Genomic DNA, 12500 nt, shown 5'->3' on the forward strand with positions numbered 1-12500 from the left:
TTGTACTTACCTCTCTCTGTCCTGTTCTGAGGGGGGAGGGGAATTCATTTTGCATTTATGGGCTCCACCTTCCATCATCTCTTGTACCATTTGAACCCCTGTATATATTGTCCATATTCACCCCCATCATCTACTAGGATTCGAACCCGTACAGTCTTGAACCGGGACGGCTTCTGAATCCATCACTTCGTTTGTTTCTTTTATTTTTTTTTTAAGTATCGGTTAGGCTTAGTGACGCCTGCGCAGTGAACCAACACTTCAGTGGCTGTCAAGGTTCACGCAGGTTGAACGTACAACGATTCACAACACCGAAATCACACGATTTGTTTACATTAAGTCAAGGATTTCAAAGTGAGGAGCGGTGTGCGCTACCCCTGTTTGTGGCGGGGCAAAGTTTATCGCTGTAAGTGTTAGAGTAGAGTGCAAGATGGCTTTCTCTCTGTCTCTGTCTCTCTCTGTCTCTCACTCAGACTCTCTCTCTCTGTCTTTCTGTCAGTCTGTGAGGCTGCCTCTCTCTCTCTCTCTCTCTCTCTCTCTCTCTCTCTCTCTCTCTCTCTCTCTCTCTCTCTCTCTCTCTCACTCAGACTCTCTCTGTCTTTCTGTCAGTCTGTGAGGCTGCCTCTCTCTGTCTCTGTCTCTCTCTCTCACTCAGACTCTCTCTCTCTGTCTTTCTGTCAGTCTGTGAGGCTGCCTCTCTCTCTCTCTCTCTCTCTCTCTCTCTCTCTCTCTCTCTCTCTCTCTCTCTCTCACTCAGACTCTCTCTCTCTGTCTTTCTGTCAGTCTGTGAGGCTCTCTCTCTCTCTCTCTCTCTCTCTCTCTCTCTCTCTCTCTCTCTCTCTCTCTCTCTCTCTCTCTCTCAGACTCTCTCTCTCTGTCTTTCTGTCAGTCTGTGAGGCTCTCTCTCTCTCTCTCTCTCTCTCTCTCTCTCTCTCTCTCTCTCTCTCTCTCTCTCTCTCTCTCTCTCTCTCTGACAGACAGACAGACAGACACACACACACACACACACACACACACACACACACACCTCAATAAAAAAGTCACCCACAAGATAACGCTTCCTACTTAAACAGCCAACAGATAAGGGGTTCCCTGATACGTGACACGCTAAGTAAGAGACACACTTAACACTTTACACTTAATTTCATGTTTTTCCTCTGACGCCGGGAGACCATTACAGTCACGTGGGGGGGGGGGGGGATTTAGGGGGATGGGGGGCCCCCATTGGGAGGTATGTGTGGTGGGTCATCATCAAATATATATTTTATCTTCCAGTGGTTTGGGAGGCATGGTAGTGGAAGGTATTGTGTTTGCGTGACGCATTTACGAGATATCGGACGCTAAGATAGCTTAGGTTCGAATCCTGGATGCTCCATCATCCTCCTATATGTAGCTGGTCCCAGAAAAATGGGTAATTGGTTTTATCCACGAGGAAATGAAACATGATAAGTTGCCAAGTGCACTTTCGTGTCATAATCACATCAGGGGAGACACAAGAGAGAAATATAACAGTCAATTGATATACAAGGAAGAGATGTAGCTATTCCCAAGTGCACTTTCATGTAATGGTCACATCAGTATATCAACTGACTGTTATATTTCTCTCTTGTGTCTTCCCTGATGGTGTGATTATGACACGAAAGTGCACTTGGGAACTTATCGTGTTTCATTTTCCCCCGTGGACTCATAGGAATATGTATGTATATATATTTCTGAATCCACGGGGGGAAATGAAATACGATAAGTTGCCAAGTGCACTTTCGTGTCATAATCACATCATCAGGGGAGAACACAAGAGAGAAATATGACAGTCACTTGATATACAACGAAGAGACGTAGCTAGGACGCCATTTGGTAAACATGCGATTGTCCAAGACACACATATAAACATATGTGTGTGTGTATGTATCGCAGATCGGATTCGAACCCTGGGCAGGGTGCCTGGCTACCTCATCCACACGTAACTTAAAAGACACACACACACACACACACACACACACACACACACACACACACACACACACACACACACACACACACCAGCCTTCTGCCATCTTTGCTTGTGTCCCCCAACTTTAGAATTGACGAAATATATCTATAGTGTCATTGTATAAAGGCAAAGTTGAAGTTAAAAGTCAGGTTAAGCTTGTCTTTCTCTCTGACCTTCGTAACCCAGGACCAGGTGGATCAATCCCCCCCCCCCTCGCCTTTTTACAATGACTTCATCAATACCTTCCATTAATTCTTAAACACCTCACCATGAACCACAAATACATTGGAAGTCCAAACTAGCGAATCACGTCTTTGTTAAGGACATTCACAGGCAATACCATCCACTCCCAGCTTCCTTTCGTAAGCTCTTTACTCACCACTTCTCTCGACCGAATTCATTCCCCATGGCTCTCACACTTCACATATTACCCCAACGTAAACACTACACTTCTGTTATCCAATCATTAAACACCTTCAAGTCTTCCTAAATACCCACTCCATCTTCTCCTCACTTCACCTCTTCCTGTTACCCACTTCCTCATTCATTCCCTTTCCCAATGTTCCAATCTGTTTTCTAGTTTTTTGTCTTTGTTTTGGCATACTATTAATCTTCCAAAATATCTTATTCTCGCTGAAGTCTATGATACTTATCCTAACTCCCATTTACCGTATTCTTCCCCTGTAAATATCGTCCATACACCTCTCTCTTCTCTTTCACTGCCAACTTAACTTCTTCATTCCACCACCTTCTACCCTCTCTTATCTACCCACCTCCCCCACACACGACACTCGCATCTCCCTTTGCCAGCTGGTGTTAATTAGATGGCGTTGATGAAGGCCATTTGGTTATCCTTTCCGTGTCACCTACCATAAGAAACAAAGAAACGCCTCATTAGGCAGATGAGAGTCAAATGCTTAATGACAGTCCAATTTCACATGGAAATATTTCAGTTAATCCTCTTACTAATACCAACACATCGTGTCCCCCCAAAATTGAGACCTTTGAAGCCGTTTCGTACCTGGTTCTGAGACGTTGTCATTTGCCTTAGAATAACAAAGACGTGGAGCTTGGATCCTTGGAGGATATTATGACAATGATGAAGTTTTTCGATTGTGTGTGTGTGTGTGTGTGTGTGTGTGTGTGTGTGTGTGTGTGTGTGTGTGTGTGTGTAAGCCTATACTCACTCACTGTTCGTAGCGTCGCTTGTAAAGCTAAGTTTTATCCACAAGTCAGTGTCAACGGAAGCCGCCAAGTTATGATTACATATTAAGCAGAAAATACAAGCTCTATCTATCTATCTATCTATCTATCTATCTATCTATATATATATATATATATATATATATATATATATATATATATATATATATATATATATATTTGGAAAGGATCACAATTTTGCGCGTGATCAAGATATTCCTATGAGTCCACGGGGAAAATGAAACACGAAAAGTTCCCAAGTGCACTTTCGTGTAATATTCACATCGTCAGGGGAGACACAAGAGAGAAATATAACAGTCAGTTGATATACAACGAAGAGACGAAGCTAGGACGCCATTGGTAAACATGTTAACGTCTCTTCGATGTATATCAACTGACTGTTATATTTCTCTCTTGTGTTTCCCCTGATGATGTGAATATTACACGAAAGTGCACTTGGGAATTTTTCGTTTTCATTTTCCCCGTGGACTCATAGGAATATATATGTTTTCTATTTACTATTCTGAAACCACGTGGGGAAATGAAATCTAATACGATAAGTTGCCAAGTGCACTTTCGTGTCATAATCACATCATCAGGGAGAACACAAGAGAGAAATATAACAGTCAGTTGATATACAATCGAAGAGACGAAGCTAGGACGCCATTTGGTAAACATGCGATTGTCCAAGACACACATATAAACATATGTGTTTGTGTATGTATCGCAGATCGGATTCGAACCCTGGGCAGGGTGCCTGGCTACCTCATCCACACGTAACTTAAAAGACACACACACACACACACACACACAACACACACACACACACACACACACACAACACACACACACCAGCCTTCTGCCATCTTTGCTTGTGTCCCCCAACTTAGAATTGACGAAATATATCTATAGTGTCATTGTATAAAGGCAAAGCTGAAGTTAAAAGTTTCAGTTATACTAGTCTTTCTCTCTGACCTTCGTAACACCAGTATCCAGGTGGACTCAATATATTATTTTTTTATAATCAATTTTCAATATAGCATATATTTTTTTTGGTAATCATATTCATTTCAATTTATTATATATTATTTTTCAATATTTATATATTTATTTTTTGAATTAATATTATATATAATTTTCAATATTTTCAATCCTATTTCAATTTATTTCAAATTTATCCCCCCAACCGCCCCCCCACCCCTCCTCCCTCCCGCCTTTTTACAATGACTTCATCAATACCTTCCATTAATTCTTAAACACCTCACCATGAACCACAAATACATTGGAAGTCCAAACTACACGCGAACAAGCCACGATCTTTGTTTAAGGTCATTCACTTAGAGCAACACCATCCCGTAACCCACTTCCTTTCGTAAGCTCTTTACTCACCACTTCTCTCGACCGAATTCATTCCCCATGGCTCTCACACTTCACATATTACCCCAACGTAAACACTACACTTCTGTTTATCCAATCAATAAACACCTTCAAGTCTTCCTAAATACCCACTACCATCTTCTCCTCACTTCACCTCTTCCTGTTACCCACTTCCTCATTCATTATCCCTTCCCAATGTTCCAACTGTTTTCTGTTTTTTGTCTTTGTTTTGGCCATACATATAATCTTCCAAAATAGCTATATGCACGCTGAAGTCAATGATACTTATCCTAACTCCCATTTACGTATTCTTCTTCCCCTGTAAATATCGTCCATACACCTCTCTTTTCTCTTTCAACTGCCAACTTAACTTCTCATTCCCACCTACCTTCTACCCTCTCTTATCTACCCACCTCCCACCACACACGACACTCGCATCTCCCTTTGCCAGCTGGTGTTAATTAGATGGCGTTGATAGAAGGCCATTTGGTATCCTTTCCTGTGCCACCTACCAGTAAGAAACAAAGAAACGCTCAGAGCAGATGAAGTCAAATGCTTAATGACAGTCCAATTTCACATGAAAAAATTTCAGTTAATCCTCTTACTAACTACCAACACATCGTGTCCCCACAAAAATTGAGAACACTTTGAAGCCGTTTCGTACCTGGTTCTGAAGACGTTGTCATTTGCCTTAGCAATAACAAAGACGTGGACTTTGGATCCTTGAGATATTATGACCAGGATGAAGATTTTCGGATTGTGTGTGTGTTGGTGTGGTGTGTGTGTGTGATGTGTGTGTGTGTGGTGTTGTGAGTGTGTAAGCCTATACTCATCCACCTGTTCGTATCGTCGCTTGTAAAGCTAAGTTTTGTATCCACAAGTCAGTGGCAACGGAAGCCGCCAATTATGATTACAGATTAAGCAGAAAATGCAAGCTCTATCTATCTATCAACTATCTATCTAACTATCTATAATATATATAAAAAGCTATATAATATATATCTATAATATATAATATATAAATTGGAAAGGATCACAATTTGCGCGTGATCAAGATATTCGTATAGTCCACGGGGAAAAAATGAAACACGAAAAGTTCCCAATGCACTGTCGTGTAATATTCACATCTCAGGAGGTTGTGGGAGGTGTGTGGTGGGTGTGGTGGGGGTTTGGTGGTGTTGGGGGTGGTGGGTTGTGTGTGTGGTGTGTGTGGGTGTTTGGGTGTTTGTGTTGTGGGTGTGTGTTGTTGGTTGGTTGTGGTGGGTGTGGGTGGTGTGGTGGGGTGGGTGTGGGTGGTTGTGTGTTGGGTGGGTGGTGTGGTGGGTTGGTGTTGGTTGGGGTGGTGTGGTGGGGGGGTGGTGTGGTGTGGTGGGGGGTGGGTGTGGTGTGTGGTGGGGTGTGTGTGGTGTGTGTGGTGGTGTGGTGGGGTGTGTGTGGTGTGTGGTGGGTGGGTGGGTGGTGTGTTGGTGTGGGGTGTGGGGTGGGTGGTGGTGGTGGGGTGTGGGTGTGGGTGTGGGGTGGGTTGGGGTTGGTGGGGTGGTGTGTGTGTGTGTGGTGTGTGTGGTGTGTTGGGTGGTGTGTGGTGGGTGTGGGGTTGGGGGTGTGGTGTGTGGGGTGTGTGTTTGGTGTGGTGTTGTGTGGTTGTGTGGTGGTGGGTGTGGGTGGTGTGTGTGGTGGGGGTGGGGGTGTGGGGTGGTTTGTGGTGGTGGGGTGTGGTGTGTGTGTGGTGTGGTGGTTGGTGGGGGGTGGGTGTGTTGGTGTGGTGTGTTTGGGTTGGTGGGTGTGGGGTGGTGGTGGTGGGTGTGGGGTGGGTTGGGTGGTGGGGTGGTGGTGTGGGGTGGGTGTGGTGGTGTGTTGGGTGTGTGGTGTGTGTGGGTGTTGTGGTGGGGGTGGTGGGTGTTGTGTGTGGTGGGTGGTGTGTGTGTGGGGGTGGGGTGGTGTGTGGTGTGTTGGTTGGTGTGTGAGTGGTGTTGTTGTGGGGGGGTGTGTTTTGTGGTGTTGGTGGGTGTGTGTTGGTGTGGTTGTGTGTTGGGGGGGTGTGGTTGGTTGGTGGTGTTGTTTTTGGGGGTGGGTGTGTTGGGTTGTGTTGGTGTGGGTGGTTTGTTGGTGTGGTGTTGGTGGTTGGTGGTGTGTGGTTGTTGGTGTTGTGTTGTGGTGTGTGGGTGTGTGGTGTGGGTGGTGATTGTGGTGTGTTGTTGGTTGTGGGGGGTTGTTGTTGTGTGGGTGGTGTGTGTTTGGGTGTGGGGTTGGTGTGGTGTTGGTGGTGTGGTGGTGGTGTTGGGTTTGGTGGTGTGTGTTGTGTGTGGATGGTGTGGTTGTGGTTGTTGGTGGTGTGTTTGGGTGTGGTGGTGTTGGGTGTGGTTGGTGTGTTGTGGTGTGGTGTGTGGGTGGTGTGGTTTGGTTGGGGGGTGTTGGGGTGGTTGTGGGGTTGTGGGTTGTGGTGGTGTGGGTGTTGGGTTTGTGTTGTGGTTTGGTGGTGGTGGGTTTTGGGTGTGGTTGTTTGTGTTTGTGTTGGGGGTTTGTGTGTGGGTTGGTGTGTGGGGGTTGTGTGGGTTGGTGGTTGGTTGGGGTGGTGTGTGTGTTGTGGGGGTGTGTGTGGTTGGGGGTGTGTTTGGGTTGTGTGTTTGTGTGGGTTGGTGTGTGTTTGGTTGGTTGTGTTGTGGGTGTTAGTGGGGTGGTGTTGGTGTGGTTGGGTGGTGTGTGGGTGGGTGTGGTGGTGTGGTGTGTGTTTGGTTGTTGGGTGTGGGTGTGGGTGGTTTGTGTGTGGGGGTGGTGTGGTTGTGGTTGGTGTTGTTGGTGTTTTGGTTGGGTGTGTGTGGTTTGGTGTGTGTGGTGGTGGGGGTGGGGTGTGGTGGTGTTGTGGTGGTTGGGGTGTGTTGTGGGGGTTGTGGGTGTGGTGGTTGTTGTGTTGTGTGTGTGGGTGGGGGTGGTTGTGGGTGTGTTGGGTGGTGGTGTGTTGGTGGGTTGTGTTGGTTGTGGGGTGTGGTGTTGTGGTTGGTGGGGTTGGGTTGTGGTGGGTGTGGGGTTGGGGGTGTGTGTGGGGGTGGTGTTGTGGTTGTGGGGTGTGGGTGTGGGGTGTGGTGGTGGTGTGTGTGTGGGTGTGTGGTGGTTTGGGTGTGGTGTGTTTGTGTTTTGGTGGGTTGGGTGTGTGGTGTGTGTTGTGTTGGGGTGTGGGGGTGTTGTTGGTTGTTAGGTGTTTGGTGTGTTGTTGTGGTGGTGGGTTGTGTGTGGTTTTGTGGTGTGTTGTTTGGTGGTTGTGTTTGTTGTGGTGTTGTGGGTTGTGTGTGGGTGTGTGGTGTGGGGGTGTGGTGTGGTGTGTGGTTGGTTGGTGGTGTTGGTGGTGTGTGGTGTGTGTGGGTGTGGGGTGTTGGGTGTTTGTTGTGTTTGGTGTGGGTTTGTTGGTGGTGGTGTGTGGTTGGTGTGGTGGTGTGGTGTTGTTGGGTGTGGGTGTGGGTGTGTGGGTGGTTTGGTGGTTGGTTGGGGGTTTGTGGGGTGTGTTGTTGTTGTTGGGGTGGGTTTGGTAGTTGTTGGTGTGGTGGTGTATGGTTGGGGTGGGTTGGGGTGTGTGTGGTGGTGGTTGTTGTGGTTGTGTTTGGGGGGGTTGGGGTGTGGTGTGTTGTTGGTGTGTGTTGTGTGTGGTGTGGTGTTGGTGTGGTGGGTGTGTGGTGTTGGGGTGTGTGTGGTGTGGTGTTGGTGTGTTGGTGTTGTGGTGTGTGGTGGGTGGTTGGTTGTGTGTGTGTGGGTGGTGGTGGTTGGTTGTGGGTGTGGGTTGGTGTGTGGGGTGTGGGTTGAGGTGTGTGTGTTGGTGGGGGTGGTTGTGGGTGGTGTGTTTGGGGGTGGTGTTGGTGGTGTTGTGGTGTGGTGGTTGGGTGGGGTGTGGTGGTGGTTGTGTGGTTTGGTGGGGGTGTGTGGTGTTGGTGGTTGTGTGGTGTGTGGTGTGGGGTGGGGGTTGTGGTTGTGTGGTTGGTGGGGGTGTGTGTGGTGTGTGTGTGGGTGTTGTGTTTGGGTTTGGTGTGGGTGTGTTTTGTGTGGGTGTGGTTGGGTTGGTTGGTGTGTTGGTGTGGGGGGGGTGGGGGTGGGGTTGTGGGGTGTGGGTGGTGTGGTGTGTGGTGGTGTGTGGGTGTGTTTTGGGGGTGGTGGTTGGGTGTGTGTTTGGTGGTTGTGGTGTGGGTTTGGGTGGTTGGTGTGGGTGGTGTGTGTGTGTGGTGGTGGGTGGTGGGTTGTGTTGGGTGTGGTGTTGGGTGTTGGTGTGGGTTGGTGTTGTGTGGGTGGGTGTGTTGGTGTGTGGGTGTGTGGGTGTTTGTGGTGTGTGTGTGGTGGGTGTTGTGGTGTGGTGTGTGTGGGTTGTGTGTGTGTGGTGGTGTGTGTGGTGTTGTGTGTGGTGTGGTGGGTTGTGTGGTGTGGTGTGATATGGTGTGTAGTGTGGTGTAGTGTGGTGTGGTATGGTGTGGTGTAGTGTAGTGTGGTATGGTGTGGTGTGGTGTAGTGTGATGTGGTGTGGTGTGGTGTAGTGTGGTGTGGTGTAGTGTGGTGTGGTGTAGTGTGATATGGTGTGGTGTGGTATAGTGTGGTGTGGTGTGGTGTGGCATAGTGTACTGTACTCTGGTGTGGTGTTTTGTGGTGTAATGTAATGCAGTAACATTGTTGTAACCACTATTCCTTCAAACGTAGCCATTTTTGCTTACCGAGATAATGTTCTCGACTTTCAAACATTCTTCAACGCTCCCAGAACTTTCGCCTCCTCCCCAACCCTATGATTCACTTCCGCTTCCATGGTTCCATCAGATGCCAAATCCACTCCCAGATATTTAAAACACTTCACTTCTTCCAGCTTTTCTCCGTTCAAACTTACCTTCCAATTAACTTGTCCCTCAACCCTACTGTACCTAATAACCTTGCTCTTATTCATTTTTACTCTCAGCTTTCTTCTTTCACACACGTGACCAAACTCCGTCACCAGCTTATACAGTTTCTCACCCGAATCAGCCACCAGCGCTGTATCATCAGCGAACAACAACTGACTCACTTCCCAAGGTCACTCATCCACAAGAGACTGCACACTTGCCCCTCTTTCCAAAATCTTGCATTCACCTCCCTAACAACCCATCCATAAACAAATTAAACAACCATGGAGACATCACATGTATATATATATATATATATATATATATATATATATATATATATATATATATATATATATATATATATGTATATATATATATATTCCTTGTACCCCATGGGGAAATGAAACACGAGTTCGCAAGTGCACTTTTGTGTAATCATCACATTATATATATATATATATATATATATATATATATATATATATATATATATATATATATATATATATATATATATATATATATCACTTTGTAATATATCATTGCTATTAACAGTATATATATGAAAACATCTCATTCTCTCTCCTACAGATTATTAAATGTCCACGTAAGCCATTGGTCAATGTGTGAAGATGAAGAATCCCAAAATCTCATTAGCCTCCAAGGATCAACCAGGGAGGCAAGCCCTTAAATCTGCCTCCCCGACCAGGCAGGCGGGTGGGTCGAGACTCTCCTCCAAGACGCCAGACACACTGGAGTCGCCTTCGGCCATGTCGCCTTCAGGAAAGCGAGGCAGCCACACCTCCCATTCCCCCATCTCCCAGACGACCCCGAACTCCAGCGAGAGGACCTTGAGTTCTTCCCCTCACGCCCGCGAAGTTCCCTTGGGATCCCGTGAAGTTCCCTTGGGATCAAGACCTTCAGAAGGGCCGGGCGACGGTGGGGACGACTTGAGGAATGGGATGGTGTCCCGAATGTCCCTGGGATCCGTGGTGGAGTATCTTATGTCAGGCGCGGGCAAAGGCACCGTCCCTCTTAGGGATGGTCTCGCCACGCAACACACATCAAGGTAAGTGTGTGGGTGTGTGTGTGTGTGTGTGTGTGTGTGTGTGTGTGTCCCTCTCGCTCCTCAGACGCCCACCCGAAGCCATGGCTCCTGAAGGAGGTGGGTGGCCATGTGTGGTGCCTTCGTCACCCGAGGTTGGTGGTAGAAAGGACACAGAAGCGATGATGTTGCCCTTAATTCACACTTGACACATATGGACGACTGAGTGGCCCCATCAAGGCCATGTTGTTCACGTCTTATACATATATATATATATATATATATATATATATATATATCTTTTCTTTCTTTCAAACTGTTCGCCATTTCCCGCATTAGCGAGGTAGCGTTAAGAACAGAGGACTGGGCCTTTGAGGGAATACCCTCACCTGGCCCAATTCTCTGTTCATTCTTTTGGATAAAAAAAAAAAAAAAAAAAAAAAATATATATATATATATATATATTCCTATGAGTCTACTGGGGGAAATGAAACACGATAAGTTCCCAAGTGCACTTTCGTGTCATAATCACATCATCAGAGGAGACACAAGAGAGAAATATAACAGTCAGTTGATATACATCGAAGAGACGAAGCTAGGACGCCATTTGGTGTATTTAATAATAGAAGATTCAGTGATATTTCTCGTGGTAATAGAGTTAGAGTTAATAACTGAGATGGCGTTACTCCAGTCGATACAATGATCATAGTTTTTAACGTGATTGAACAAGGGGAAAATGAAACACGATAAGTTGCCAAGTGCACTTTCGCGTTATGATCACATCATCATCATCAGGGGAGACACAAGAATGAGAAGAGAAGACGTAGAACATTAGTTCCCAAGTGCCCACACACACACACACACACACACACACACACACACACACACACACACACACACACACACACACACACACGCACACACACACACACACGGGGAGGCTAAAGTACAACCCTGACACAATCGACGTGGCCATGAAGGAATGATACGCTTCCACAACCTAAAAATAACAACACCAAGGTGGCCCCCCATCACCCACCCATTCCCTCCCCCATTCCCAGCCATCATGTGTGCTGCTGTAAATCACTCCCAACCCATTCCCTCGCTCCCCCTCTCCGTAATTAAAACCATCACTAGTAATACTAGATCCACCATCTAATACGTAATATCCGTCCATTAAACTTAATAAACAACTACTTAATCATATGCTATATATATATATATATATATATATATATATATATATATATATATATATATATATATATATATATATTCTTTCTTTCTTTCAAACTATTCGCCATTTCCCGCGTTAGCGAGGTAGCGTTAAGAACAGAGAACTGGGCCTTTGAGGGAATATCTTCACATGGCCCAATTCTCTGTTCCTTCTTTTGGAAAATTGAAAAAAAAAAAAAAAAAAAAACGAGAGGGGAGGATTTCCAGCCCCCCGCTCCCTCCCCTTTTAGTCGCCTTCTACGACACGCAGGGAATACGTGGGAAGTATTCTTTCTCCCCTATCCCCAGGGATATATATATATATATATATATATATATATATATATATATATATGTATATATATATATATATATATATGTATATATATATATATATATATATATATATATACATATTCTTCCCGCCCGCTGTAATGTGTTGCTTGCACACCATTTCCCAATTGACCCCTTGCTTGACCCCTTGCTTGACCTCTTGCTTAACCCCTTGCTTGACCCCTTGCTTGACCTCTTGCTTAACCCCTTGCTTGACCCCTTGCTTAACCCCTTGCTTGACCCCTTACTTAACCCCTTACTTAATTCCTTACTTAACCCTTGGCTTGACTCATTTGCTTGACCCCTTGCTTGACCCCTTACTTGACCCCTTACTTAACCCTTTGCTTGACCCCTTACTTAACCCCTTGCTTGACCCCTTTGCTTAACCCCTTGCTTATGTTACATCAACCAAATCATTAAATAAAGAGAATTGAGAAAATAGGAAAACATACAAAGAAAATGGTGTTCGTGACACACACACCCAGCTACCCAG

General features: G+C 45.9%; 1 protein-coding gene across 1 annotated transcript in view; it reads left to right on the forward strand.

Annotated features, from left to right (window-relative positions):
• The window catches only part of LOC139767440 (uncharacterized), a 228134-nt gene that overhangs the window by 57849 nt on the left and 157785 nt on the right, over window positions 1–12500 (forward strand). The window contains exon 2 of the mRNA XM_071696822.1: window positions 10006–10483. Coding sequence (XP_071552923.1) covers window positions 10047–10483 — 437 coding nt within the window. The 5' untranslated portion in view covers window positions 10006–10046. The remainder of the gene's footprint in view (window positions 1–10005; window positions 10484–12500) is intronic.

Source organism: Panulirus ornatus, chromosome 61, assembly GCF_036320965.1.
Source record: "Panulirus ornatus isolate Po-2019 chromosome 61, ASM3632096v1, whole genome shotgun sequence".
In the NCBI taxonomy this organism is placed as follows: domain Eukaryota; kingdom Metazoa; phylum Arthropoda; class Malacostraca; order Decapoda; family Palinuridae; genus Panulirus; species Panulirus ornatus.